Source organism: Maylandia zebra, linkage group LG13 (genome assembly GCF_041146795.1).
Source record: "Maylandia zebra isolate NMK-2024a linkage group LG13, Mzebra_GT3a, whole genome shotgun sequence".
NCBI lineage: Eukaryota > Metazoa > Chordata > Actinopteri > Cichliformes > Cichlidae > Maylandia > Maylandia zebra.
In genome coordinates, this window is record NC_135179.1 from 14,344,956 (window position 1) to 14,371,107 (window position 26,152).

Below are 26,152 nucleotides of genomic sequence, written 5' to 3' on the forward strand. Positions count from 1 at the left end.
GATTTCTTTTTTTAATATACATATAAACGCATATACATTATGGGCTAATTTGAATTTTGCACTTAAGATAAATGGATTGAAGTGAGCCATGGCTAGAACCTAGAACAAAGTGACAAGCTGTGCAGCCAGAGGAGACTGGCAGGGATATTTGGACAATTTTTATAGTACTTGAATGTTTTATCCCTTCACTGTTCACTGTTTGGATGAACAGTCGGTGATTTAGGGAAAAGCAGTTTCAGGCAATACATCTAACGCTGTGATGGAACTGTGACGGCAGTTACCGTGCTTCAGTCATAACAATCAAGAAAACAATTTTGTTGAAATTTGACAAAAACTGTAGCGTGATCACAGTGTGTCCTTTGCTCTCCCCTTCATATCTACCTGATCGTAGCAGTTGGCTGGCAATCCCTGAGAGCGCTGCTGCTGCAGTTTTCTTCCTGTTAATTTTCCTTCCCACCATTGCCAAGTGCTTCCTAATAGAAAGTCATCTGACTGTACAACAGTAAGGTCTTTACCTTACAATATAAAAAGCAAACCAAAAAACCTTCCACGGAGCCAATCGATCAATCAGAACAGTAAGTTTTATTTATTGGTTCCAGCTGCACTGTATGCTATATGTTCACCTTGTACAAGAAACAAATACAAATACTCACACTAAAAACCAAACAATCTGCGAGCAGCCGCCTCTTGCTAACGTCACGGGGCTAAAGGGAATGAACGTGGCTGCCGTTGTTCCAAGAGGGCTCGACGCCTCCGAGGGCGCCACAGCTGGCTTTCATTAGAGCAGAAAAACAAGGAGGAAGAAACTATAAGGAGGAGAGGACGCGGTTGGTCACATCAGACTACGATTATATGAACATTTAACAAGGCAATACAAATCTAACAGGAGTGAAAAGCTTGAACATCAAAAAATGTACATTTGATATATAAAAAATACCACAATGGAGAAAGACGTGGAGACGTGAGGAGCAGTAATCAAGACCTATTTTCTTTTTTTTAACTTTTTTCTATTCCTTTTTGGACAGAATTGAAGGTTATTATATTGTTCCTGAGTCAGTAAGAGATTTGCTGTTTTTGTTTTTCCAAAAGCTGTCATACTTCAGAAGCTTTTTTCTTTTTCTCCAAAGGTCCTTTGGATGCAAACAGATAATATTTGGGACACTGTTCGCCACTTTAACTAAATAAAAGTACCTCAGTTCAGCAGAGTTTGGAAAAGTTACAACAGGAATACATAATTTAAGTGACGCGGTCCATGTACGATATTTAACCATGAAAGCCTGCCATTTTTTATTCTTTATATTTCCTCCTTTTTGGTTTGAAAGGATGATTTTTCCACATCTACTGCCCCGCATCCCATCTCTTCACTCAGGCGGCCTCTAGCCGGCAAAGATGGAGTGCAGTTTGTTTTTCTTTTCTTGTCTGAAAACTGTAAATCTGTTCATTTTCACACACTGAAGAACAGAAACACAGTAATATAGGATAAAAAGAAGAAAGTCTAAGAAAAAAAAAACTAAACACAGGGTATGTTTGTGCTGAAATGGGCGCGACTGAAGGAAACAGAGTCGTCCTGTTGAGCTTGAGGGGAGGGTTTCCATCCTGCACGTGGCTACTGTCAACGTGTCCCATAAGTCAGGAGGAAATCTCCCTAAAATATACTAAAACAAAAAGTATTGTGTAAATCGAGAAGGAATGAAGATAAAAGATATGAAGGGAGGGGAGATTTCAGATCCGTGTGGCAGCTCATTTGTGTATTAACGTCCACTGTCCTCACTTAGTGGTTTCACAAAAAAAAAAAAGAAAGAAGAAAAAGTGTGAAACGTTGCCCGGCAGGCAGTCTGCTGGTAGGTTCGGATGGCTGAAATCAAGCGTACGTATAGTCGGATGGTTGAGTTGTTAGGTCGCTGGGTTTGTTTGTTTTTTTAGTTTACATCAATTTTTAGTTTCCTCCTCTTCTCAGCTACAGCAGCAGTCCTATGGCTCAGTCATGTGCTCTCTCATGGGGTCGCCGTGTTTGGAGGGCTGATTGGGGGAGGTGGCCTGTGACGGATGGGTGCCAGGGGGCAGGGTGTGGGCGATGGGAACTCCCCCGGCAACCAACCCCTCCATAGGTCCGGGAATCCCACCGGGGGCGACGCCCACCACGCCAGGAGGAAATCTGGAGATAGATAAAGCGTGATCAGCAGATATGTTAAGGAGCTAATCTTTTAATAAGTGTTATTTTTCCACATTTTACACTTTTTTTTCCATAAAAAACTAATATTTGTTACTCAGGATCATTTCTGTATGAAACTGCATGTTAAAAAAAAATCATGATTAAAAACGTAATGTGAAATAAGTAATGCACGATGACGCACTGAGGATGCAAATAAACCAACAGAAACTTAACAACTGATATGCAGTGAACTTACTGAGTAACATCAGCTTAAAAATGTCCAATAATGGTACAAGTGGTACAGGAGCATCATCCTGGGATTAATGTCATGGTACTTTGGGGCTATATAAATATATGCATACAAGTGGTGCCAATGGCTCTACTTATTAAAGAAGCTCCAAGCTTTAACTTGACGAGGCCAAAGGCTGTTTATTTGTCGTTGGTGATCGGGATCTGAAAGGATTTGTTTGACATCATTCACTGGATTGATCGGAGCAAATGGAAAGCCCAAGGAACTGAGTGAAGATCTGAGAAAGAGAACTGTAGATTTCTACAGTTAGAGTTGGAATTGTCTAGTGAAGTCATTTCCAAATAACTGCAGATTATTAAGAGCATCAACATTTATGGATCAGAACTTATTCAGTTGTGTCACCACTTTGCTGAGGCCTGGAAGAAGACCCAAATTAGTCAGGATGTTCAGAAAAAGCCCAGGAACCACCAAGGCTGAATCCCACTGGACCCAGAAGACGTTGACCAAGAAAGAAGCTCCTGTGCAAAAAAAATGGCACCTTCAAGCTCGACTTAAATTTGCCGTTGCCCACACAGGATGCAGAATGGCTCCTTAAGAAACGTTTTATGATCAGACGAGACACAGATTGATCTTATTTGGCCACAGTGACGTGAGGTATCTTTTAAGAAGTGAAGGTGAGGCTTTCAACATCACACTCTGAAGCTGTTTTGCTGCCAGTGGTGCTAGAACATCGAACAAACTGGATAGAATAATGACGGAGGAGGACGACCTCCAGCATTACGCTTCTGGACTGGCCTTCTGAAAACCATGTATACTTTTGTGTGTCTTAGAGAAAATCCAAAATCAATTTAAACTGGAACGTTCTTGTTTTGGCTTTTTTTAAGAGTCATTAAAGATGCACAATGATTCCAACCTGGAAAAATAAATCTTTAAAAGCCCCAAATTACCATGACTTTCATGCTCATGATGAGTGCATGTACACTTCTGACCACAACTCTAAATGATAATGTCAGGGGATCTTATCTGAACTAAAAGGGTCATTCGCCCAAACTACAAACAAACAAACAAACAAACAAACAAAAACCCCATGACAACAACAAAACAGGAGAGATAGGCTGCGTTCACACTGCAGAGCCTTAGTATTCAATATGGATGTAATCAGATCCAGCTTCTTTAAAAAAAAAAAAAAAAAAAAAAAAAAAGTGGCTAAACCTTGTCGGGAATTGTCCAGAATGCAAAAACAACCATTTTTGAGGTGAGTGTGTGATCCATTCAGTTAAATTAATCGGTTGTGTGTGTGAGATTAAAGATTAAATTAAAGATTAAATTAGTGCTGTCAGCGTTAATCTCGCGAACATGACGTTAACGCCATAAACGCATTAACGTCCGTTAACGAGCTAACCGCGCTAACGCGTTGACGTCATGCAGCCCCACGCACGGGGCGATCTGCGTTAACTCACTAACAGAGAGTTAATCGCGTTAATGCGGTTATGGCGTTAACGTCATTTTAACGAGATTAACACTGACAGCACTAGAATAAATATAAAACAGAATTTAAACGTAGGCATGTAACATAGAACAACAAAACTACTGTAGCAAACAGGAACACTAAATAGCCTCATATCTCATGCCTGAGATAACAGTAACATTTAAATGTGAGTTTCTCTCTGTAGATGGAAATAGATTTCATGTAATTGCCAACTTGACCTCATTCAATCACAGACTTGATGAGAGCAGGCTGACTACCTCTTATGGCAGGTTTTAGTGTTGGCTGTGCTCACCGCGTAGCAAAACACATATGGAAATGGCCCTAAATTAAACTGGAAAATATCTGATTCTGTGTGTTTGGTGCTGTTCTGAAAAAAAAAGAAAGAATTAGATTTGTGTCCACTTTTACCTGCAGTGTGAACCTTTTTTATTTGATCAGATTTTAGGATTTAAGATTTCAGTGAACTGGTTATAGCTCCTCCCAGAAAAAATAAATACAGCAGTTTGGGTGAATTGATCCTTTATTATAGGGCGGGGAAATGTGGGGGGAAAACGCTCACTGCAAACAAAATCACAAATAAATATTATAAATTAAGATTTCTCCGCCAAATCCCTTTCTAGAACTTTTATTCTCCCCCCAACTTCCTGCTTTCAGTCTTCCCTCGTGAACTGTAAGAGTAATGGCGCCTTTTTCTACTCAGTCCACATACATAACTACAGATGTACCACTTCCTTACAAAAAACAAAACAAAACATCAAACATTAGAGTGACCCTGTGTACTGCTTTCCACTACTTCAGGGAGGGGAGGGCGAGCCGGGGGAATCGATGGGATGCTGGGTAGAGTGGGTACAGTTACAGAACAGGGAGGTTAGAGTGAGAGGCAGAAAAAGGCTACAGGTTTCACAGGGGTTTTATTCATGATGTTATTCATTTGCCCTGGCCTGTTGGCCAGCAGTGATGGTATTCATTTACCTGGTTGGGAATTAGGTATATAATTTGTCCTGCATTCCCCCCGTTGCTATGGCCTGTACCATGGTTTGGTTCACTCGGCTGTGTGAGAGAAGCAGTTCAGTCTGGTTTAGACAATATAGAGACTGAGAACTTAACATGGGATTCATTAATTTGGGCCAAGTTCTACGTATAAATACGCCACAAAAACTAGGACCCAGCCTATTATGCAGAATTGTTACAAACACACATATGAATATTTAAGCTACCCCTCCCCCACGTATTAAACCTCACTACTGCAGGCGCTCAAAATGACAGGTGATCTCTGCGTTATGCTGGGCTCACATAAATCCACCTCCTACCTGTAGGCGGCACCGTTGATCTCTGGGTGAACTTGAGGCTGCTGCTGCTCTATCATTCCCCAAGGCGCCGTGGTAACAAAGAACTCTTTGTTGACGCAGTTTCGGAGGCTCTCGGGAATACGGCCTGTGTCGGGGCGAGATTGAGCTATGGTGAGCAGAGAAATGAGAAATTTGAGAGCGAGCGTGGGAATGTGTGCCATCTAAGACGTGTCGGTACCGGTTATGGCTCTGCGGATTTCTGTGGCAGCGGCCTCTCTCATCTCCAGCGATGCCTGCTCGCTGTACCAGGCAGTGTGGGGTGTGCAGATCAAGTTGGGGGCGTCTTTTAGCGGACCTTGGGAAAAACTGCTGAGCAGCAAATAAAGACAGAAACGGGGAAGTTAAATACAAGAGGAAGAAAACATTATTTCTATTGAACTGAACTTATAAACTAAGGATGATGCTGAAAGCACCTGAAAGGTTCTGACTCATGGACGTCCAAGGCGGCGCCCCGTATCCTTCCTTCTTTCAGGGCCTGAGCCAAAGCCTTCTCATCCACTAGACCCCCACGTGCACAGTTGACCAAGAAAGCACCTTGACGCATCTACACACAGAGCAGCGCAGCATTCAGTGTTCATCTCTCGATAAAAATGTCTCACTTCAACAAATAACAGCATGCGTGCTTTTGTGATGGCACACACAGAGGGCTGCTGTCACTGGCTCAATGCTGCACGGGAAGCAAAAACAAGGCTTCTGTTAATAATAAAACGGGACACGTAAATGACACCGATGCCTTCAAATTCAATTGCTTTTATGTGATGATTTCAGTTATTAAGGTAAAAAATCTACCTGACTCCTATGTGAAAAAATTATTCCTGCAATCGAGTGTTTGTGATAACTGATATTGAGTCTTTCACGTTGTTGTGGAGGAATTTTGGTGCACTCTTCTTTGCAGGATTGCTTTAATTCAGCCACATTGGAGGATTTTTGAACATCAACAGGCTTTTTAAAGTCATTCCAAAACACCTCAATCACATTTAAGTCTGGACTGTGACCCGGCCACTGCAAAACCAGTCGGAGGTTGACTTCCTGATGTGCTTCACATCACTGAACTTCTGCATAACCCAAGTGTGCATGAGCTGCAGGGCTTAAATTGATAGCTGGATATTCCACTTCAGGATTTTCTGGCAGAGGAAGGAATTCATGGTTCCACCTACTACAGCAAGTCACCCAGGTCCTGAAGCAGCAAATCAGCCCCAGACCATCACACTACCACCACCATGTTTGACTGTTGCTATGATGGTTCTTTTATTGAGTGGGACTCAAACCTTTCAAAAAGGGATCATCAGGATGTTTGTTCGCAAGCATTCTTTTTGGTAAGCAGTGGCTTTCTCCTTGAAGTCTCCCATGGATGTCTTTTTTTTTGCCCAGTCTCTTTCTTATTGTTGAATCATGAACTCTGAGGCACACAATGCCTGCAGTTCTTTAGATGTTGTCCTGGGTTCTCTTCAAAATTATTCTTGCAGTAATTTAGGTAGGTTGACCACGCCTGGGAAGTTTCACCACTCTTCCAAATTTTCTCCATTTGTGGATAATGACTCTCTCTGCGGTTCGCTGGAGTTCTAAAGCCCTAGAAATGGCTTTTTAACCCTTTCCAGACTGCAAGATGTGGGAGCGAATGGTGGTGGAACATGATTCTGAGTTTTTATCTTTAGAGTGTGGCCCGAGTGAGAGTTTCTGCAGAGCATGGTGTGATGTGTGGGGTTTTGGGGGAGGTTTTTTTTTTTTTTTTTTTTAGATTTTTTTGCCTAATTCACTTTGTCAGACAGGTTCTATTTATGTGATTCTTGATTCAGCAGAACTGGCAGGAATCAGATGTGGGTGTGTCTAGTGAAAAGACTGGGGGTTGGGGGTGGAAATCATCACTTAAACACTGCTTTTCTGATTTACTAAGGAGAACTTTGTCTAATATTAAAATCTTTAAATGATCTGAACCATATAAATATGACAAATGTGCAAGTTGGCTGCATTCATGATAATGCTTAAGATCAAACAGCTCAATTTTTGTTTCTGTAAGATAAACACAAGTACTAATATGCGCTTCTGTACGTTTGCAGTACAGGTTAAGTTCTATAGGTGGCAGCAGTGACCAGGAAAAGACTGTAGAGGCGCTTCTTGTATTCTTAGTGCTACAGAGACAAAAACTTGACAAGACATGTGTTATACTGCTAAAAAACAGTTTATTAAATATATAAGAAAGTCAAGTTACTGTGTTCTATTTGGGTCAGAACTATTTAATTTCATTAGCATTTAAAAAATAAAAATATATTTTCTGTCCTATAAATGTACTGTATATGGTTTGTGAAAAACATGCACCAGACCATACTTTGACTGCACATGCTCCTACACCCACATACTCACATATACTCTGGCAGTGTTTGGGAGACACTAGAAAGCTACAAAAGGACAGAAACAACATGGAAGAACAGCCTGATTATGTTAACACCCCCTGCCTACCACTTTACAGATGCAGATGGATCCGCATATTTGATTTGTCACAGATTTTTACGCCCCTTCCTGACACAGAGATTTGTGCCTCCACCACCCACCACTCTAAAGAAAAAAAACTCAGAATCATGTTCCACCACCATCCACTCCCAAATATATAATCAGAATTCAGAGATTGTCCAAACACCTGTGTTTCTTTGCTTGATCCTAGCACTCATTAAAAGCTCGCTTTAACAGCCTGTTATTTTAAGTTGCCAACAAAGGAGCGCTGGCAGTCTAGATAAACCCAAAGCTGGCTGACTCGGCTGCTGGTCTGAAGCTGTCCTACCAGCCTCAAGGAGAAAGCGCTCCTGCCAAGGCGAGACAATCTCCCTTTACCTCATGTCAGAATTTCCCGGTCCCCCCACCTGTTTGATGGTGAAGTCGTTGATGAGGTGGTGGTTGTGTTCGTTCAGGTTGCAGTGCAGGGAGACGCAGTCGCTCTGGTAGAGCAAGTCCTGGAGAGTATAGACTCGCTGCACGCCCAGCGAGCGCTCCAAGCCGTCCTGGAGGTAGGGGTCGTAGAAGATCACGTTGAAGCCAAACGCCTTGGCCCGCATGGCCACTGCCTGGCCTGAACGACCTGAGGCGGCCACGAGAGGAGAAAGAGCATCAACTAACCTTACTTTTAATAGGTGTTAGTGAAATGTGTCGGCAGCTGCTTAATGTATTGATAGGAATTCAGGTCAGACATTTAAATATTATCATTAGCTTCTGCTATACTTTGTGTTCAGTGCCTATTATATAATATCAGACTCTGAAGGTGTCCTGATGGGTCATGCACAGGAGGAAGCAGATCCTTTAATCTGTGTAAGACGCACATTGTGGTGGGATCTAGGCAAGTTGTTCTATAAAATTATGCAGTGAGGCAGGGTGCACCTGCTAAAAGAAGCTAGTGTCCTTGGGGAATACACTAGCTATGAAGAAGTTTGGTACTGTTAGACAAATAGATAGTATGTGTCAAAGAACATCCACACAAATGCTGGAACTCGAGGTTTCCCAGTCGAACACTGCCCGGAGAATCACACTGACGTCTGTTCTCATCTCGGGTTAAGGTTCATCCAACCAGCCCACCTTTCTTAAAGTTTGGGTGCTCATGTGTCTACTGAATTTGCTTTGGGCAGTGGATAGAGGACGACGTTCTCCAGTTATAGAGGGATATGTGTTTTTTTACTTCTCTTTCAGAGCCAACATGAAAGTTTTTCAGCATTTTTGCAGTTGTAACTAAATAATCATTGTTATTTACTTGACCTACAGAGCTTACCAAATGTATTAGACCAAAACTTAATGCAAGAATTGTTCCAAAGTTGCACTAACAGTACTGGTAATTACCAAAAATTATTTTGTAATGAATCTGTGATGAATAATCTATCAGTATGTCCAAGCTCTTTAATTAAAACGATATTTTTAAACCTAAAATATAATTGTCATTGTTATTTGTGAATATTCAATATGTATTTACATAAAAGTAGAAAAGTAGACTCTTTTTTTTTAAATAAGATGCCAAATAACAAATAACAGGTCTAATGTTATGCAGAGAATTGGATTCTGTTTGTTTTGTGGTTAATAAATAACAATATAATTTTAAGTTTTAAACATGTTTTTGACAGATTTCGAAAATATTTGTGGGTTTTTTTGACAGGTGGTCTGTATCATTGGTTTCAATGCTGTGGCTAATCATTCAATATGCACTTTTCAGCTCTGCACGCTTTCTGCAATAAAACCCAAAACAAGCAACTTACCAAATCCGATCAGGCCCAACGTCTCTCCTCGGATCCTGGCTGCTCCTGACGCCACCTCCCGGATCTGCTCCACGCTCTGGACCCGCGTGCCCTCCCGAAGAGCCTGGTACAGCCAGGTGTTTCGCCGGTACAGGTTAAGGATGTGACAAAGCGTCGAGTCTGCTGTTTCTTCTACGGCCGCTGAGGGAATATTACACACTGCAATGCCTGGACAAGGAGAGATAGCAATTTAGTCGACTACTGCTGTAACAATATTGCTTCACAGATTACTGTCACTGCTTTGGAGAGAGAGAGAGATCCATTTGCTAGTATTTTATTTTACGAAATAAATGGCAGGATATTTCTCCGTCTTTATGACTTACTACAGAATAAAATCCCGCTGTGTATAAAACTGAAATATGAATGATAAGAGGATCGTTCTAATTGCTAATTATGCCCACCAAAAGACTGGCAGCGTACTGAAATATAGGAGCGCAAATGACAATAATTAGGATATCACACAAATCCTGTTCTCATACCAAACATATGCCGACGGGGCCAAATGGGAATCACAGGGAGAGTTTGATATCAGTCGGAGCAGCTGCTCTGCATGTGAAATTAGCTCTGTTACATCTACTGTTTACAGTAAACTCCTGTACATATGTGTCGCGTAAACATCGCGAGCAGAGTTTGATTTGGTCCTCCTCCGCGATGCATATTTTCCACTTGATGAATCATCCTTTATGTTTTCTCTTTGTAGTGAATGAGCTAGCCACACGAGCAGATAGGCTCCTTCATTATTCACGCCGCGTGATTACGCTCCGCGCCTGAGCCGCCCTGCTCGCAACGCTCATCTTTCGTGTGCATCTGTCCCTCAGTCTCACCGAGCTCCCCGGCAGCCTTGATGTCGATGTTGTCGTAGCCGCTGCCGATGCGAATGATGATGCGCAGCGCCTTGAACTTCTCCAAGTCCTCTCTGGTCAGGGTGATGGTGTGGTACATCATGGCCCCTACGGCCTCATTCAGCACCTGGGGGACATCAGAGAGGATAAGGCCTCATCATCATCACTGCTTATGTCCACAGCCATTATTAGTTGAACATTTTCATCTGCATTTATATTGCTACCCCAATGTCATTACTGTTCTTAATCATCCTCAACCCGGCACTGATATTCAGATGGCTCTTCTGTAACAGCCAACATGAATATGCGTGCTCTCGCTACCTCCCATCTTCCCAAAGTTTATGTCCGCTATTCTTCATCTAAATGCAAATGGATTGTTTATATGTGCACTAAAATATGAGTGATTGCCTTTGTGTTTACTGTACAATGAGTGCTTGCCAAAGCTGGTTTTTGTCACAACACATCCATTCAAACTGTATGCAAACAAGGTTAGAATGGATGCAGGCAGGACAATAAAGTAGACTGACAGCTGCTGAGAAACCCACAAAGCATAAACAAGTAGATTCTGCAAGCCAAGGGCTGTTAAGTAACCGGTCTGAATTCACATCCTGCTAACTAAATTAACCCTAGCCGAGCCAGAACAGCGCAGCCGTGAATTTCCACAGAGCATTCACAGTGGAGCTATCTGAAGGAAGGGCTGGGTGCTAAACTCAAGGTTAAAGCTCTCCTCGTGCATCGCTCTCATTACTCGAGTAAAGCGGGCCAGCTGGAGAAGGACAAACAGGGATACAAGCTGAGTGTACATGAAGTGGAAACTGTGAGAAAAATTACGTTTTCTTTCTGTGGTATTCATGGCTGTTTAAAAAAGTGCCGCTCTGAGCTGATACATCACGTGCTCCTTCGCATTTAAACACATCAAAGGATCGTGATTACTGCAATCCATTTCAATTTGTGTGGAGATTAAACTTGAAATATGTTTGCAGTTGTGTTTGAAAGGTGAGAAGAAGAATATTTCTGTTTTCAGTCTTTACACTAAACTAAGCCCAACATATCTCTCCTTTAGCCAAATGAAAGCGTGTGCCACTTACAGTCATGTGAAAAAGAAACGGCACCCTCTTTCTGATACATAAGGTTTTATATATCAGGATGCACTGACAAATCAGCTGGCCCATATCAGGTCTTAAAATTAGATAAATATGTCACACATTTCAACCAGGTCATTGCAGAATCTTGATTATTTTCTATTTCAGCCATTTCAGGGATTGTTGTCCTGTTGCATGACCCAGTTTTAACACGATGGCCTCACATAATCTAGAATACTTTTGTATAAGGAGGAGTTCATGGTTGACTCAAAGACTGCAAGGTGACCAGGACCCAAATCATCACCCCTCCACCACCATGCTTCACCGTTTGTACGAGTTATTTGTGCTGAAATTCAGTGTTTTGATTTGTTTTCTTTATAATTGGTACTGTGCATTGTAGTCAAACATCTCCACTGTGAACATTGTTCCAGACGTCTTGTGTTTTTTTTAAGATGAACTTTGCAAACCTAAGCCGTGCTCCTTTAGAGACAAGGGACTTTCTCCTGGCAACCCTTCCAAACAAGTTAGTTTCTGTGTAACACATCACGCACTGTTGCTCACACCAGGTTATATTTACCTAATTGCATGACCTACTCAAAACCAGATGACTTTTCATTCCTGTCCTAATCTGTAAAATCTTAGAACAGAGAGAGGGTGTAGTTCCTTTTTCACATGACCATAGCTTCTGAGGTGCCGGTAGGCTTATTGTTGGCTTTAAACCAACAAGCTAAGCTAAGTTAATCACCTGCAGCTGCTTCTAGCTCCAAAAGCCATTTCACTACAACAATGAAGCAAACTTCAATCAGTTATTTGACCACTTTCCTCTGCACTTTAAGCACCTTGTTATGCAATCACAGGCTTGGGGCTTCAGAAGAAAGTTTTGAATTTTGGACTTGGGTTTGTTGAGTTTTTGTGTCGGAAAGGGAAAAAGGATTGCTGATCGGCAGCTAGTGTGAAGATGGAGTTGATGGAGGGATGAATGTAAAGAACAAATCAATTCACTTCAGTTTACTTATATAGCTCCCAATCACAGCGGCAGTTGCCTCAAGATGCTTTATATTGTATGGTAAAGACCCTACAACAATACAGAGAACAGAGAAAATCTAAGACACATCAAGTCAAGCACGATCAATTTTTTAAATAATACATTTACTGCTCATATATTTTAAGACTATAGCTGAACATCTTTGTTTAATGCCCTACTTTTCCTAACACTTGTCAACCGAAAGCTTAAAAATACTAAATTAACTAACATTTCTCCAACATAAAATCTTTTTCTCAATTATATCTGCAAAAGTGATCACTTTTCAATAGAATATCAGCTGCAGTTACTTTTATAATGACGTCAAAGACACTTTTAAAGCGCACCACTTTGTATCTTCAGAAATCCAAAGGATCTTCTTTGTCCTTTCAAGGACGGCACTGTTCCAGGGAATACGCCAGAAGTACTTTCTAATAAATTCCTTTTAACGCGTGCTCGGCAGAAGTCGAGGTGTTTTTGGCAGGCTTGCAGTTGCACATTGAGAGCTCAAGAGCTACAGTTTAGTACGGAGTCTTTAAGTGGAGCATAACTCAAACACTGCATCTGCTCACTTCCAGGCAGTCACAGAAAGAGACGGCAGCATGCTTGTGTTTGCACCCTAAGAGTTTGTTTATGTGCACGTGTGTGAACACTGCTTCAGCTCTTGTAGTGAGGTTGTCGGAGGGTGTGTGTGTGTTTGTGTGTTTAACCTCTGCTGCGCAGTTACAGTCATGGGACCGTTGCCAGCATCTATACTCCCAGGTGGATCCTCTGTGAGAAATGTATTCATAATGTCTTACTGGACGCTTTTGTGTGTCGTGTGTGTGTCTGTAAGGTGAAAATAAGGTGAAATATCAACCGTTTGGTTTCTTTTTAAGCATAAATGTTTTCAACAAATTCAATCAGACCCATTTTTCATTACACATTTACAACAACTGAAATATGGTAGCATTTTCTCTGAAACTGACATGGCATGAATTGGAAGGCTTCCTTTCCTCTTTGTGAGCGTGAAGACACAAACCCTCCAGCTTGGACTGTAAAATTGCTGCTCGCTGGCTCCAGTGCATAGACAGTAAAATAAGACAAATGTTTCACCCACTCTGGCTGAGAACAATTATACTGCATTTCTATTACCAGCCGCCTCCTCCTCCTCCTCCTCGTCCTTATTTAACAAAGCAGCACTTCAGCACCCAGTGGGATTAGAGTCAGTGATGAAACCATTATAGCTGAACTGGGAGAGTGGAACAAGCCAGTGGGCTGAAATATTATTAAAACATTAGAGAGGAGGAGACGGAGAGGGAGGAAAGAGATGATTCTACTGCACTCGACTGAGAGCAAATATTTCAAGAAAAACATTAAAAGTCCACACTGTGTCAGTATCACAGTCAGTGCTCCTGCAGATACTGCCACTGGGGCTTCTACAAGTGTTACAGCGAGGGGCATCACCTTGCAAGAAAACGTCAATAATTGGTCTGACATAAATCTAATATGTAGTGCATCTTAAAACTGTTAAATGTCAAAATATGGAAATTATGAGGAGGAAGAGTCAAATCTCTAAGTAAAGAAATGGAAAATGTTGGGCTTCTTTATTCAGTTAGAACATAATAATATAAAATACATTATAATATAATAATAATAGACACAATGGCCACTTAGGCCAGTGAGCGTGCCTTGCTAATACTGGATTTGATCCACTTTTGCCCTCAGAACTCCATTAATTCAGAATGGCACAGATTCGACAAGGTGTTGGGAAACCAAAGGTTCATGGCTTGTTTGAGCTCTGGTTATTGTCAAGTTCAAAAGGCCAGTTTGAGATGATTTGAAATTTGTGTAATGGGACTAACATGGCCAGCAACAGCAATACTCAGATACTATTGAGTACTGGTCCCAAAGTGTGCCAACACTATTGCATCCTGAAACACTGATACAAGGGAGGATGGCTCAATGCTTTCATCTTGTTTACAGTAAATTCCTACTATCCAAAAAGAAACTGAGACTCATCAGACCACGTGACATTTTTTCCAATCATCTACTGTCCTATTTTGTCGAGTCCGTGTGAACTACAGCCCCTGTTCCTGTTCTTAGCTTGCAGGAGTGGCACACGGTGTGGTCTTCTGCTGCTGCAGCCCATCTGCTTCGAGGCCATTCTCCTCTAACATCTGGAATCAACAAGACTTCGCCCAAAGAACTGCAGTTCACTGGATAGTTTTTGTATCAGAGCATTTTCTGTTAACCCTAGAGCTCGCCGTGTGGAAAAATCCCAGCGGATAACCAGTTTCTGAAATAGTCAGACTGGCACTAACAACTATGCCCCGTTCAAAGTCAATTAAATCCCCTCTGAAATCTGACGGTGTACCTTTTCATGTATCTCCTGCGTGGACTGAGCGTCACAGAAAGCCACGGTGGCCAGATCTTTGAGGATGGGCATCTCCACAGTGCAGTCGCGCCCATCCAGCAGCGCCACCAGAGGGCGCGGGTGCATAGGCCCGTTCATAATCTGGGGCCGAATACCTGCAGGGAGACAGAGAGGAGAAGGAGTTAATTATTTATGTTTGGCACACACCGTCAAATGAGCGAAGGAAGAAGCAGGAAAACGCAGGGAAATCCATGTCGCAGTGGGAAGTGCTGGACCGGTGTGTGTGTGGGCTGTGATATCAGTGGCACACACACACACACACGTGAGTGAGATCGATACACTTAAACTTGACTTTAAACCACTGTCATCATCTCCCTTACCTGGCAACACTGGTCGATATCACACACTCGCACCCACACACCAGCGATATGACTACCCCCCTGGTCTCTTGCTGTTATCCACACTGTTTCCAGGCAACAGGTCCTTTCACCCTGTGAGGTCATCACCTCCATTATCCTATCACCATACAGAACCCAGCAGGCCTTCACTGTGTGAATATCTGTACCTTCTGGACTCTGACAGCACTCTATCTGCAGTAATTCAATTTAAACTTGATGCTCCTCTTCAGGAGTTTGCAGCTGGTCACTGAGACACTATACAGTGGCCTGTTAGGGTAAAAAAAGTGAGTGTTCTACTTTAAACACTTTCCTGAAAATCAATGCGATGATCTCTTCTTTGGGTGATCATAAAACAGCGCAGCTTCTATTAAGAAAAACAATCTCACAGTGTGGAGCCAAAGTCTGGTTAAAAGAGGGAAAAGGAGGGAAAAGAAAGGAGGAGGGGGGTCCACACACCATCACCACCACCACTCTCTGGCTCCCTGCTGCCTGTTGTCATGGTGATTAGAGGATTTGGGCAGGATTATGAAATATTTTATTTAGTGGCATCTGCGCTGGTGGTGAGGACGTCCAAGCCTGCTCGTGCTATGTCTGTCTCTCTAACTGCTCCATAGCAAGGACAGTGTTTGTGACCTCCACAACTACACCATGTTAACATATGCACTGCAGGCAGATCAGAAGAGAGTAATGTAAAGCGAAAGAAAAAAAAAAAAAAAAAAAAAAAAAAGGAAGACGTGCATGCAGCAGTATTTCTGCGCCAGCAGGATTGTTTTTTTGGTTTTTTTTATTCTGGACAGAAGACAGCCTTCTGAAATTGTATTTTCTTTTCTTTTAAGGACCTGGAGATAAATTTTCTCAGTCAGCTCGTTACTATGTTTGACACAAACCCAAACACTTCTGCAAAAGTTTAAATAGCCTTGGCATTTCTGTGCATTTTATTTTTTGGGGGGGTGGGGTAACACTTCCTGCACGTGCAAAGAGTTGGGGGAAGCTCTCTATCAATGATATTGCATTTCTCTTGTTTTTTGGAATACATGGCAGCTTGGCAGCATCGCGGCTCATTGGTTAGCACTCTTGGCTCACAGCAAGAGGGTCCTAGTTTCAAAAGCAGGCAGGGCCCTTTTCTCTGGCAGCTCTGGCTTCTCTTGCAGAAATAAAACCAAACATACTTGTTTATTGCCACCGTTGTCAGGCCAGGCTGCTCTTACAAAAGAGATTTTTAATCTCCAGAATTTCAAGAAAAACCAAGAGTCCAATATTTATCTGTCGAGTTGAGTGTTCCCACTTTCATCTATGACTGGTGACCAGAAGAATAAGGCTGCGGATACAAGGGGCAGCAAATGATCTTCCTCCAGAGGGTGGAGACTGATAAGGAGGAGTAGACCAAGATCCTCACCCAAAGGGAACCAGCTGCAGTGGTTCAGGCATTGGATAGGGCTGCCTACTGAACATCTCCTGGGTGAGGGATTTCAGGCAGTTCCCACTAGAAGAAGACTGTGGAGCAGAAGTAGTACACTTGGTAGACATTATGTCTCTCAGTTGGTTTGAGAAGGCCTCAGCATCTCAAGGGAAGAGCTGGAGGAAGCAGCTGGGTAGAGGGTGGGCTGGCGCTTAGTGTCCTGCCCCCAAGACCCAAGCCCGAATGAGTGGCAGAAAATGGACGGACAGATGGATGGATGGAGCTGTGTGTTTTGGCTGCTGCCATCTTGGATTTTTGAAGGGACAGATCTGAAGCATAAACTGTTTAATCATCTATTTGACTCCAACTGGGAAGATAATTACAAAAAATATTGTGAATAATAAGATGTGAAACCAGAGATTGAGACCATAAACTCACCAGGAAAGTGTTTAATGAGGTGATAAATGAAGTGAACATTAGCATCAGTTGCTTGCAAACTTTTATACACTCATATAAAGTCGCCCCCAGCTGGCCGTTAGACATTTCTACAGCGGCATCACTTTTCAGACCGCATGTTGTCAAGGTATGCAGTGCATATGCACACATGCAACAGGAGGAGTAACTCATGGGGAATTCAATGACTGCACACATGAGCTACTTTGAACTGCTCACAACAACATAGCATGTAGCTCAACATGTTTGGTTTGGGTTTTACCTTTCCTGACGCAACCCCGAAGGGATTTGTGACTCTGGCTGGAATCAAACTTGCAACCTTCTGTTTGCCAAGCAAATGTGCACGCAGTCTGTACACATAAAGCTACACAAAAAAACGAATAACAGGCTGTTGTTCTACATCCAACATCGAGAAATGGAAACTCTGGGTTAATTTAAAAAGGAGCTTTGCAGATTGTCGTCACCATCCCAGCTCTGGCTGTGATATTAGCTGACATACAAACACGTGCATGTATTTTTATGGGGTTATTTAATCGAATACTCTGGTTCTATTGCTCTGTTATACTCAGTGAAATGTCAAAATATGGGGCCAGGGAGTAAAACTGCAGTGAGGAAAAATTTGAGACTCTGTATCATCATATCTTTAAAATTTAACAGCTCAAGTGGATTGCCTATTTGTTGGATGGATTTGAAGACAAGACTGATTACTTTTAAAGCTCCGGATGGGCATTTAAAGGAGCAATACGCCAATCTTTCACCTCACAATTGTGTGAAATCTTCTGCAACCCCGGAGGGAAACGAAAGTGTGTGACATTATTAACAGAAGGCATGAGTCACAAACTCAAGTAGCGGGGTATAAAAGAAGCGGAGTTCGCAGGGTGGCAGGGTTTAATGAAAGAGGCTGCAGAGTTGCATTATGGGAAAAGTTTCTCCATTGAGGCCTCTGTTGCTTTGATTTTAATAACGCTTTTCAAAATCTGTTTCTTCTGAGCTCTAACTCTATGAAAGCACAGCACACAGGCCTCCCCCGTGGCTCTGTTAGCGAGCTCAAACTAGCAGATTGATTATAATCTGTTAATAGCTGCTTGAAATTCACTTTTATAGACTTGTTTAGATGAAATGATACTCTGTTAGTTATTACTGCCATTGTTTTGCTGGTGATTTTTTTTATGTTATTGCTTTGGTTCTATGTTTTATGTTTTGCTGAATTTATGAGTTTTACAACAGATATATGAGCCACTTTATAACTCAGCTTCATAAAATACTTTGGAGATAAAGAGACAGTTTTTATTATATTCTATTATATGACAGCCATTACTAATATTATTACTGTGCAGCGCTTTGGGGATATTATTGAAGCAATATTATTTGCAAATGTGTGCGGACAGTTGTGACTATTTCAGTCTGTATGTCTGTATCTGATTTGTGAATACAAGCGAAGATCTGTCTTCAGATTAAAACTGCATCACTTGAAATGTGTGCAATCACCAATAATATGTTTTGCTGATGTGTATACAACTTTAGAAAACTGTAAATGCAGTCAAAAAAATAATTAGAAAACTCTAACTAATTAGTATCAAGAGCAAATGATAATTATTAGTTTCCAGCAAAGACACTTATGTCGTCTTTCTATAGCCAGGGTTTTTATTTTACTTCACCTGCATTCTGCTTCCCTTGCGGTGAATCTACAGCCTGTGAAAGTGGTGGAAGTGTCTAGTGATTTAACCATAGTCCTGCTGGGCTGTAAAGGTAGATAGTATATCAAAAGCAAAAAGTCAGGCACCAGTCGCCCAGGGCTAGAGACCAGTTGGTGACTGCCTGGCAACCACTGGTCGCCAGGGAAAAGTGAGTATTCCCCAACTTGCTGCATGTGAAATCAACTGCTAAAACTACAGACAAGTATGCTTTGACACCAGTCAGCGACTGTCCTCCTGGTAAGCACCATTTACTAAGGAAAAATGTGTATTCACAAACTAGTTGGCAGTTGCTTGCTGTCACTAGGTGAAATTGGTGCAAAGGAGTAAACAGTGCTTCGCTGAAAACCTCTTTGTAATCGATTTGTTCACCAGCAGACTGCAGCAGTTTGCAGCAGTTGTTTGCATGGAAGACACCTAGCAAAGCCAGCACAAGGAGATTTTTGGTGCAGCTCCCTCTTCATGACTGATTTTACACAGCGATTACCAGCAGCAACCACTCTGCCAACCAGTTCAGGGAATACATATATTCTTCCCTAGCGACCAGACATTCCCAGATAGATGCCATCTGGTCTGCAGGGTTTTGTGACTGAGGAAATTGGGGAACTGTGTTAGCAAAGGCTGCGATAGACTGTTTTGTCTCTCTTTTCTGCTCTTCTCGTCCTCTGACTCCTCATTGGTCAAGCATGGCAGTCCCTCCCTGGGAGTGGTTCTACTGGAGGTCCCTTCCTGTTCAAAAGGCGTTCTTCCTCCCCAGTGTCACCAAATGCTTGCTAACAGGGGATCATCTGACTTTTAGAGTTCTCTAGTTTACCTTACCTGTCGTAAACTGACAGTAGGTACTCTAAACTGAATAAATATCACATGCTCTTGGCAGGTGAGTCACTAGTTAATTCCTGATGGCCCCTCCATCTAGCTTTGCTGTCATAACTGAGGAGCATAGAAAATGTGAAAAAGTGTCTTTTGTTAGCCTTTGAAGCAAAGCATTCACAATTTTCACTCATAATAAAAAGACACACAAATGTCCACTTAAAATTCTCAGTACACAAAAAATGAATATATCTTTGGAAAGTCTCGCTCGTATTTAATATATATTATGTTTTACACCTCTATTAAGAATTCCTGCTGAAAGCAGTACTTGATACAAAGTCTTCAGAAGGTATAATCTGAAAAAAAGTGGCTTCACTGTGTTTCTTCAGAGTATAAGATGAAAGCTTTTATTATTCTCACCGGATGGACTCATTTTGTATGTGTAGGTGTGTTTGATGTGTGTTAGCGAGGTAGGTCCAGAGAGAGGACTCCAGCTCGCCAAACACACCTGTGGCTCCACAGCTTTCCCTGCGCCTTGCCTCATCACACTCCTGCCGAGTTCATTATCCGACTGCAAAATACTGCTATCATCCAGGAGTCACACACAAGGAAACATATTCGACTTGTGCATATACACACGCGAGAAAAATGCAAACACACACACCCAGAGATAAAAGGAGAAAATCAGTTGCTCATACTTTGTACACAGATAAACAAGTTGCAGCTGGCGGGAAAAATCAGTCACTTACAGGAAGTAGGTCAAAAAGCTGTTGATTAATTATTTCCTGGTGGTTAATCGTCTTTCTCCGGCCTAATAAGGCAGAACGTGGCACCGCGGTTAACACATGATGAATCTGCGGATAATTAACACTTAACAAAGCTGTTAATGTGAGTCTTAATGACTCGGATCCCTGACCAGTGATTTGAAGGAGCTCACTGGTGCTGAACAGAAAGACTGAATCTTCCTTCAGACGCTAAGCTACAGAAAAAATGACAGCGTGTCAATGAGCAACTGTACGTTTCGTGTACTACAATTAAGAGACAGTTCACACAATAAGAGCAGCCAGGACAGATACTGATGTATAACATCAATAATTCTTACAACTTTACCCTCACATTTGCAAATTTTAGACTAGAAGAATCAACCGATTAAAGTAACTGCAACAATTTTTAACTGCAATAACAGTATGAGGAGGAAAAGCTCACCTAGCAGTGGTGCTAACATACACTTTTCCTTTATCATGTTTATTTAAATGAAAAATTTTGTTCATAGCTAATTGTTTTTAATCATTCCTCTCGATCATTCAGTTCCTAACAAAGAATGTCTGGTTCACTTTATGGTTCAGCCACACTAGAATAAAAGTAGAACAACAACCTCCTTGGGACTAGGAAAAATTGGTGGTTGCCAAGTGATTGGAGTGAATTTTTTCCATTTCACAGACTGATTACAACTACTTGCAGCGAACAACTGATGGCCCAGAGATTCTCTAAGCAACCACTTTTGATTGCACGATGACTCTTGAGAGCTAGCCTGTCTCTACATCACAGCAACAACTCTCAGACAGACTGGCGAAAGTTTGCAAATTGAAAATTTTAAGCGCAGACAGATTACCAACGTGCTGACTCAGTTTGCACCAGTGTCAAAATTGGTGACCAATCATTTGGATATTGTGGAGATTTTAGTTGTGTGGAAAGGCAGGATGAGTTTTGGAAGTGATCCAGTCAGAGGTGATCTCTTCCTGCAGTAAGAATTGGGAGGAAGACGAGAATCGACATATGGACACATTTTGCATATGATGTCTAGGAAAATAAAACACTAGTGGAGCAAGTGTAAACAGTGTGGAGCAACTCTAACTGTAAAAACCCCAAAAAATGTTACGCTTTATATTTTAGTCAACTCAGTCAACTTTAGATTTAGTCTACTATAATCTTATGAGATTTACTCCACTAAGACTAAAAGAATTTTAGTCAAGAGACTACAGTGTCGAAGTGAATGCTTGTCTGCACAAATGAACACAACTCATTTGCAGCTGCAACTATTTTTTGGTTACATTGCTATGTCTACGCAAGATTGCAGATTGTCTTGGGCACCATTGTGCAGTAAAACGACATCATCATTTGTGGAATTTCTGTTTCAGATCCATGGTGTTCTGGCTGGAGTTTGAATATAAGCAGTTCATGGGAATTTCTGTCAATGTGAATTACTGTAGATGGCAACAGGTTTGCAACAGACGGCAACATATTTGCGATTTTTGTCAATTTATTACAAGTAATTGTCAATTTATAAACAGAATACATGTCAACTTGACTCCACTGAATCACAAACGGAAGTTGCTTTGCAGATGGCAACTGACTTTGAGGGGTTCCAAACCAGGTACACTATCACTAAAAATTCACAACACAAATCCTGAGGTAACCAGCCAGAAAGATGGTCGAAACACCTTGTTTGCATTGTAAGCCATTAAGGTCTTCATGCCGTAAGCTCATCATCAGTTTTGGAAGTATAGTTGCTTTATTGTACGTCTCATTACTACGGGCTTCTGTAAACCACACGTTGATTACCACAGTGTCATTATTGGTCCTTGTGGAATATAACTGGGAATTAATCAGCTTGTAGCTGCACGCGGCTGTAATAACAGTCATCTTTATAAATGCGAGCAGAAAAGTACCTTCTGTTTGCTGATTTTAGATGATTAGCTTAAGAGAATCAGGCACACTTTTTCCCCCTAATAATTACAAGATGACAATTTTGGGTTGTGTTAGGATCATGCATTAGTTATTTTGCGCTGATGAGAAAACAAAGCCGGCTTGTGGAGGTCATAAAATAATTATTCCACAGGAAAACAAACACATGACAAGCTCCGCTGTTTATTCAGATGGTAAAAAGCCCACAGGAGAGCACATAAGTGAGTCTTATCCCAATAATTCATCTCTATTTGTTGGCCTCTTGTAGAAAACCTGATTGCATCTGGTTGCTTTTCTGTCTGTATATATTAGAGTATCTGTTTATGTGCCTCTCTTTGCCTCCCCGGTGGGGTCAACGTCAGCCTGGGGTGTTTATCAGCAGCTTGCCAGCTGTTCCACCCAGCAGCCAAACCCAGAACCTGGACTCAAGGAAACACAAAAGCAAAGCCAGAACTCTCTCCGTGTCCAAACAGAGTCCCACCCAATACCAGACTCCTTCTTTAGCAGGGCAAAAATTCACCACGGCCATTATTCAAGTCCTACTTGCTGTTACATAAACTTCTGCAAGCAGCAGAAACAACACGAATGAAGACGGTTTACATTAGGCTGCAAGATATTTTGGCTGGTAGTCTTAGGGATAAAAATGCTAATTGCTTGTGCCAATTTCCTGTTATTGTGCACAAAGTATTTATCAAAGCACAACAGCCAGCATTGTGTATAAGCCAGCAAGTAATAAAGAAACAAAGCCAACAGCTTGACTAACTAAATCTAAACCATGTTCAGTGTGACAGCAGATAGGCTTATCCAGTGGAGGTCATGTGTTGCTACATCCCTCGTGGGATGCTTGAATGGCCTAAAGTTGATATCATCCTAAGCCAACGCTAATCACAAACTGGATGATTTGTCAGGAAGTATGAAAACTTTTGGCAGAGCTGGCAAGCGCGAACTCTCAACCACAAATGGATTACAGATGTTCCAAACTAAAAAGCCTTTTTGGATTGTGACAACAGAAATAGAAGCAAAAGAAAAGGAAGCAGGACTCGTAGAAATATCTCTCCTTAGTGAATACGATCTGGTGTCTAATTCTCTCGTTTGGAAGGACTGATCTTGGAAAAGCAGCTCAGACACTGCCAGACGCTGTGAGTCACAGTTTTCAGAGGGAGAAGAATCATTTCCTAAATAGAGCGCAAACAATCAATGAAAGAAAATAAACCTTTGCTCAAATAAACCTCAAACCTGTGTCTCTCCCCCTGGATTTGGAAACTGTTCTTTAAATTGGTTTTTAATAACATCACACTACATCAGTTATCTTTTTCTCCTCTGGCTCTATTTTCTCACAGATTTTGAGCTCTGGTTTTCAACATGACTTGGTTGGTTTACAAAGACCAATTTATTTGGAAGTTAATCCACTCTCTCCCCACCCCCACCCTCCAGATTTACTTGAGGCTTGTTTTTGTGTGTGTCCGTTTTTTTTAGGTTGTCACACACTTTGAAGTGCAAATGGTCCACTCTGGGACTGCAGAGACGTATTAACTTACCTGCACTATTGTGATTTCGTGAATAATTTCACTGTGTAGTCTGCCATCTCAAATCTCTCATAATGGCTTTCTGAGACAAGTTAGCGTCCTCACTAACAGAGGAATGAAACACTTTAGAGACTCTTTTATATCCTGACGTCATTTTAACTGACTCTCAATTACAGGTGACTGCTTTTATTAAACCCTTGCCACCCCAGCCGCTCATTCTTTTCACTTTCCTCTTGCCCTCACTTGCTCCATTTCTCATTTCCTTAAGTGAAAGGTGGTGAGATGCTGCTAAATTAATCGAGCCGGTGTGACACATGCCACGGACGCTCAAACACTGGCCCCCGTATCAACGGAACAATAAGACTGCAAAAACAAAAGGAAGTGAGGAAGATTTTCCATGGCACGATGATGTCAGGGACACAGTGGCGGTCGCTGAGTTCACAGCGAGCTTTCAGAGAAAACTATTCTGCAGTTGATGCAGGACCAAAATGGGCTCAATGGGCTTAGGACCAACAGCTGGTTCTGGTTACCTAGCAACTCCAAAGCTGGGGGGCCTCAGTGATGGGATAGTCCAAGAGTGAGAGGAAGGGGAGGAGGAGGTGGAGGAGGGGGCAAGCTGTGGCAAGTGCAGCAGGTAGACAGGAAAAGCTTGATTAGGGGATATCAAATCTTAACCCTTCGCATGCCACCCATACCTGGCAACCCAGTGAATGAGGTCTGTATAGCAGAAGTGGCACAATCATGTTTATCTGCGGCATTTTTCTTCCAGGGAGACATTGGGAATACAAACACAGCTCAGTCCTGTGCACACGCACACACATCAACACAGAGTTTGGCCGCACTTAAGTTCGCACACACCCACAGATGATAGCCATTAATGACCAGCGTTTATCCCGGGTGTCGCAGATCTTGTTAAATAAAACACCAAAGGGCATTTGCGCCTCTGAATGCGACAGCCCCCATCTACTCTACTTCTTTTTTCATTGCTTTCGTGCACGTCCGTTCACATGCTACTCAAAATCTAAACCACCAATGTCACAGTCTGCAACTGTGCATACATGTTAACAAGAACCCGGCGCCTGTGTTCTTGGGAGTGTCTGCTTTCTTGAGTGTGTTTACGATCCCTTGGCATCTGTAGAAAAAGAGGGGGTGTGTGTAATCTTTTCTTTGGCAGACTTGCTTTCTCAAGGCCCCCACCGGACCAGCTACGCTGCCGCCACCCTAGCCTGTCTCTTGTTCCACTATGTGGACACACAAAGACATTGTTTGTCCTCCCCTCTGCCTGCCTGCACCCCTCCCCACTCACACCCCCCCCCCCCACCTCCAAAGTTATCACCACCAAAAATGCTCTGCCAGATGGGTGAGGGAGTGACGGGGATAGAAGAACAGGACGAAATGAATGTGTGTGTGTGAGAGAGAGAAGCGTACGCTCGCATAAAGATATCACAGGTGCCGTCTGTGGTAAAAACTGACCACAATGCAAAGTGAGGATGAAGACAGGCATCCATCCTCTTTAAATGCTGCCCTTTGTGCGCCGCTAGCGTGGACTACAAACAATCGGCGTTTGGAGACAAAAGCAGCTGTCAGAGCTGATAAACAGCAGACAGTGCACTCCGGCTTTACTTCACACGCACACATCGAAAAGAGCGCATCCAGGTCAGGAGCGCACGCACACACACACACACGAGGGGTGGGGGGCGGTGGATATAACATCTCAGCTTTGCTATCATTCACAAAAAGCACAGATACAAAATCAATCAGCTATGTCCTTGCAGCATCATAAATGGAACTTGTTTGAATTTTGCAGGATCCCAGTGAAAACTAAAGGTTTCATTTACTACTGTGAAAAGATGCAGCTCTGCTTTTTGTTTACAGTAAACAAATCAAACAAAATACCCTTTTTTGCAATAATTGCAACCAGTTATTAAAATCATAAACGGTTACAGATCAAGTTTATTCCAAAAATGCAATTTCCATGCTAGCACCGATTGCGCCTGTATTCTCAAGTAGAAATAAATTATTAGACTTGGCAATACAAAAAATGTGTTACAGGCCACAATCGCACAGCAGACCATTAACCTTTACGCGCAGCTAATCACACGCTCATTCTCCTGTGACCTTTGACCCCAGAAATGACAACTCATCCAAGCTCGCCGTCCTCTCGCTGCTGTGTAGAGACCTCTGTGGTTTCAAACCAAGGAAGCACTGAACGCACTCACATGGGTGCTTGCCCTCGTGCACGCACACACACTGTTTTCATGACACACTTCATTGCAAAAACATAAGAGGCTCATTAGCCTTAAAGCCAAATCCAGCCTCCCCCCACTCCCAATCCACACACCCACACCCCTCACAGTCACCCACACAAACACACACAC

At 42.2% G+C, this 26,152-nt stretch overlaps 1 protein-coding gene across 4 annotated transcripts in view; it reads right to left on the bottom strand.

The window, feature by feature from the left end:
- Window positions 1-562: 562 nt before the first annotated feature.
- ctbp2a (C-terminal binding protein 2a) overlaps window positions 563-26,152 on the bottom strand; it is an 82,320-nt gene continuing 56,730 nt past the window's right edge. For 2 of the 4 annotated variants that reach the window (XM_012919261.4, XM_004551517.5), the window contains 8 exons: window positions 14,810-14,964; window positions 10,333-10,477; window positions 9,470-9,676; window positions 8,096-8,310; window positions 5,654-5,784; window positions 5,419-5,546; window positions 5,202-5,325; window positions 563-2,155 (listed from right to left, as the gene is read on the bottom strand). In XM_012919261.4, the coding sequence (XP_012774715.2) occupies window positions 1,972-2,155; window positions 5,202-5,325; window positions 5,419-5,546; window positions 5,654-5,784; window positions 8,096-8,310; window positions 9,470-9,676; window positions 10,333-10,477; window positions 14,810-14,964 (1,289 nt within the window). In that variant the 3' untranslated portion in view covers window positions 563-1,971. Of the gene's footprint in view, window positions 2,156-4,863; window positions 4,942-5,201; window positions 5,326-5,418; window positions 5,550-5,653; window positions 5,785-8,095; window positions 8,311-9,469; window positions 9,677-10,332; window positions 10,478-14,809; window positions 14,965-26,152 lie in introns of all 4 variants that reach the window. The other 2 variants (XM_004551518.5, XM_004551516.5) reach the window with 2 other exon arrangements.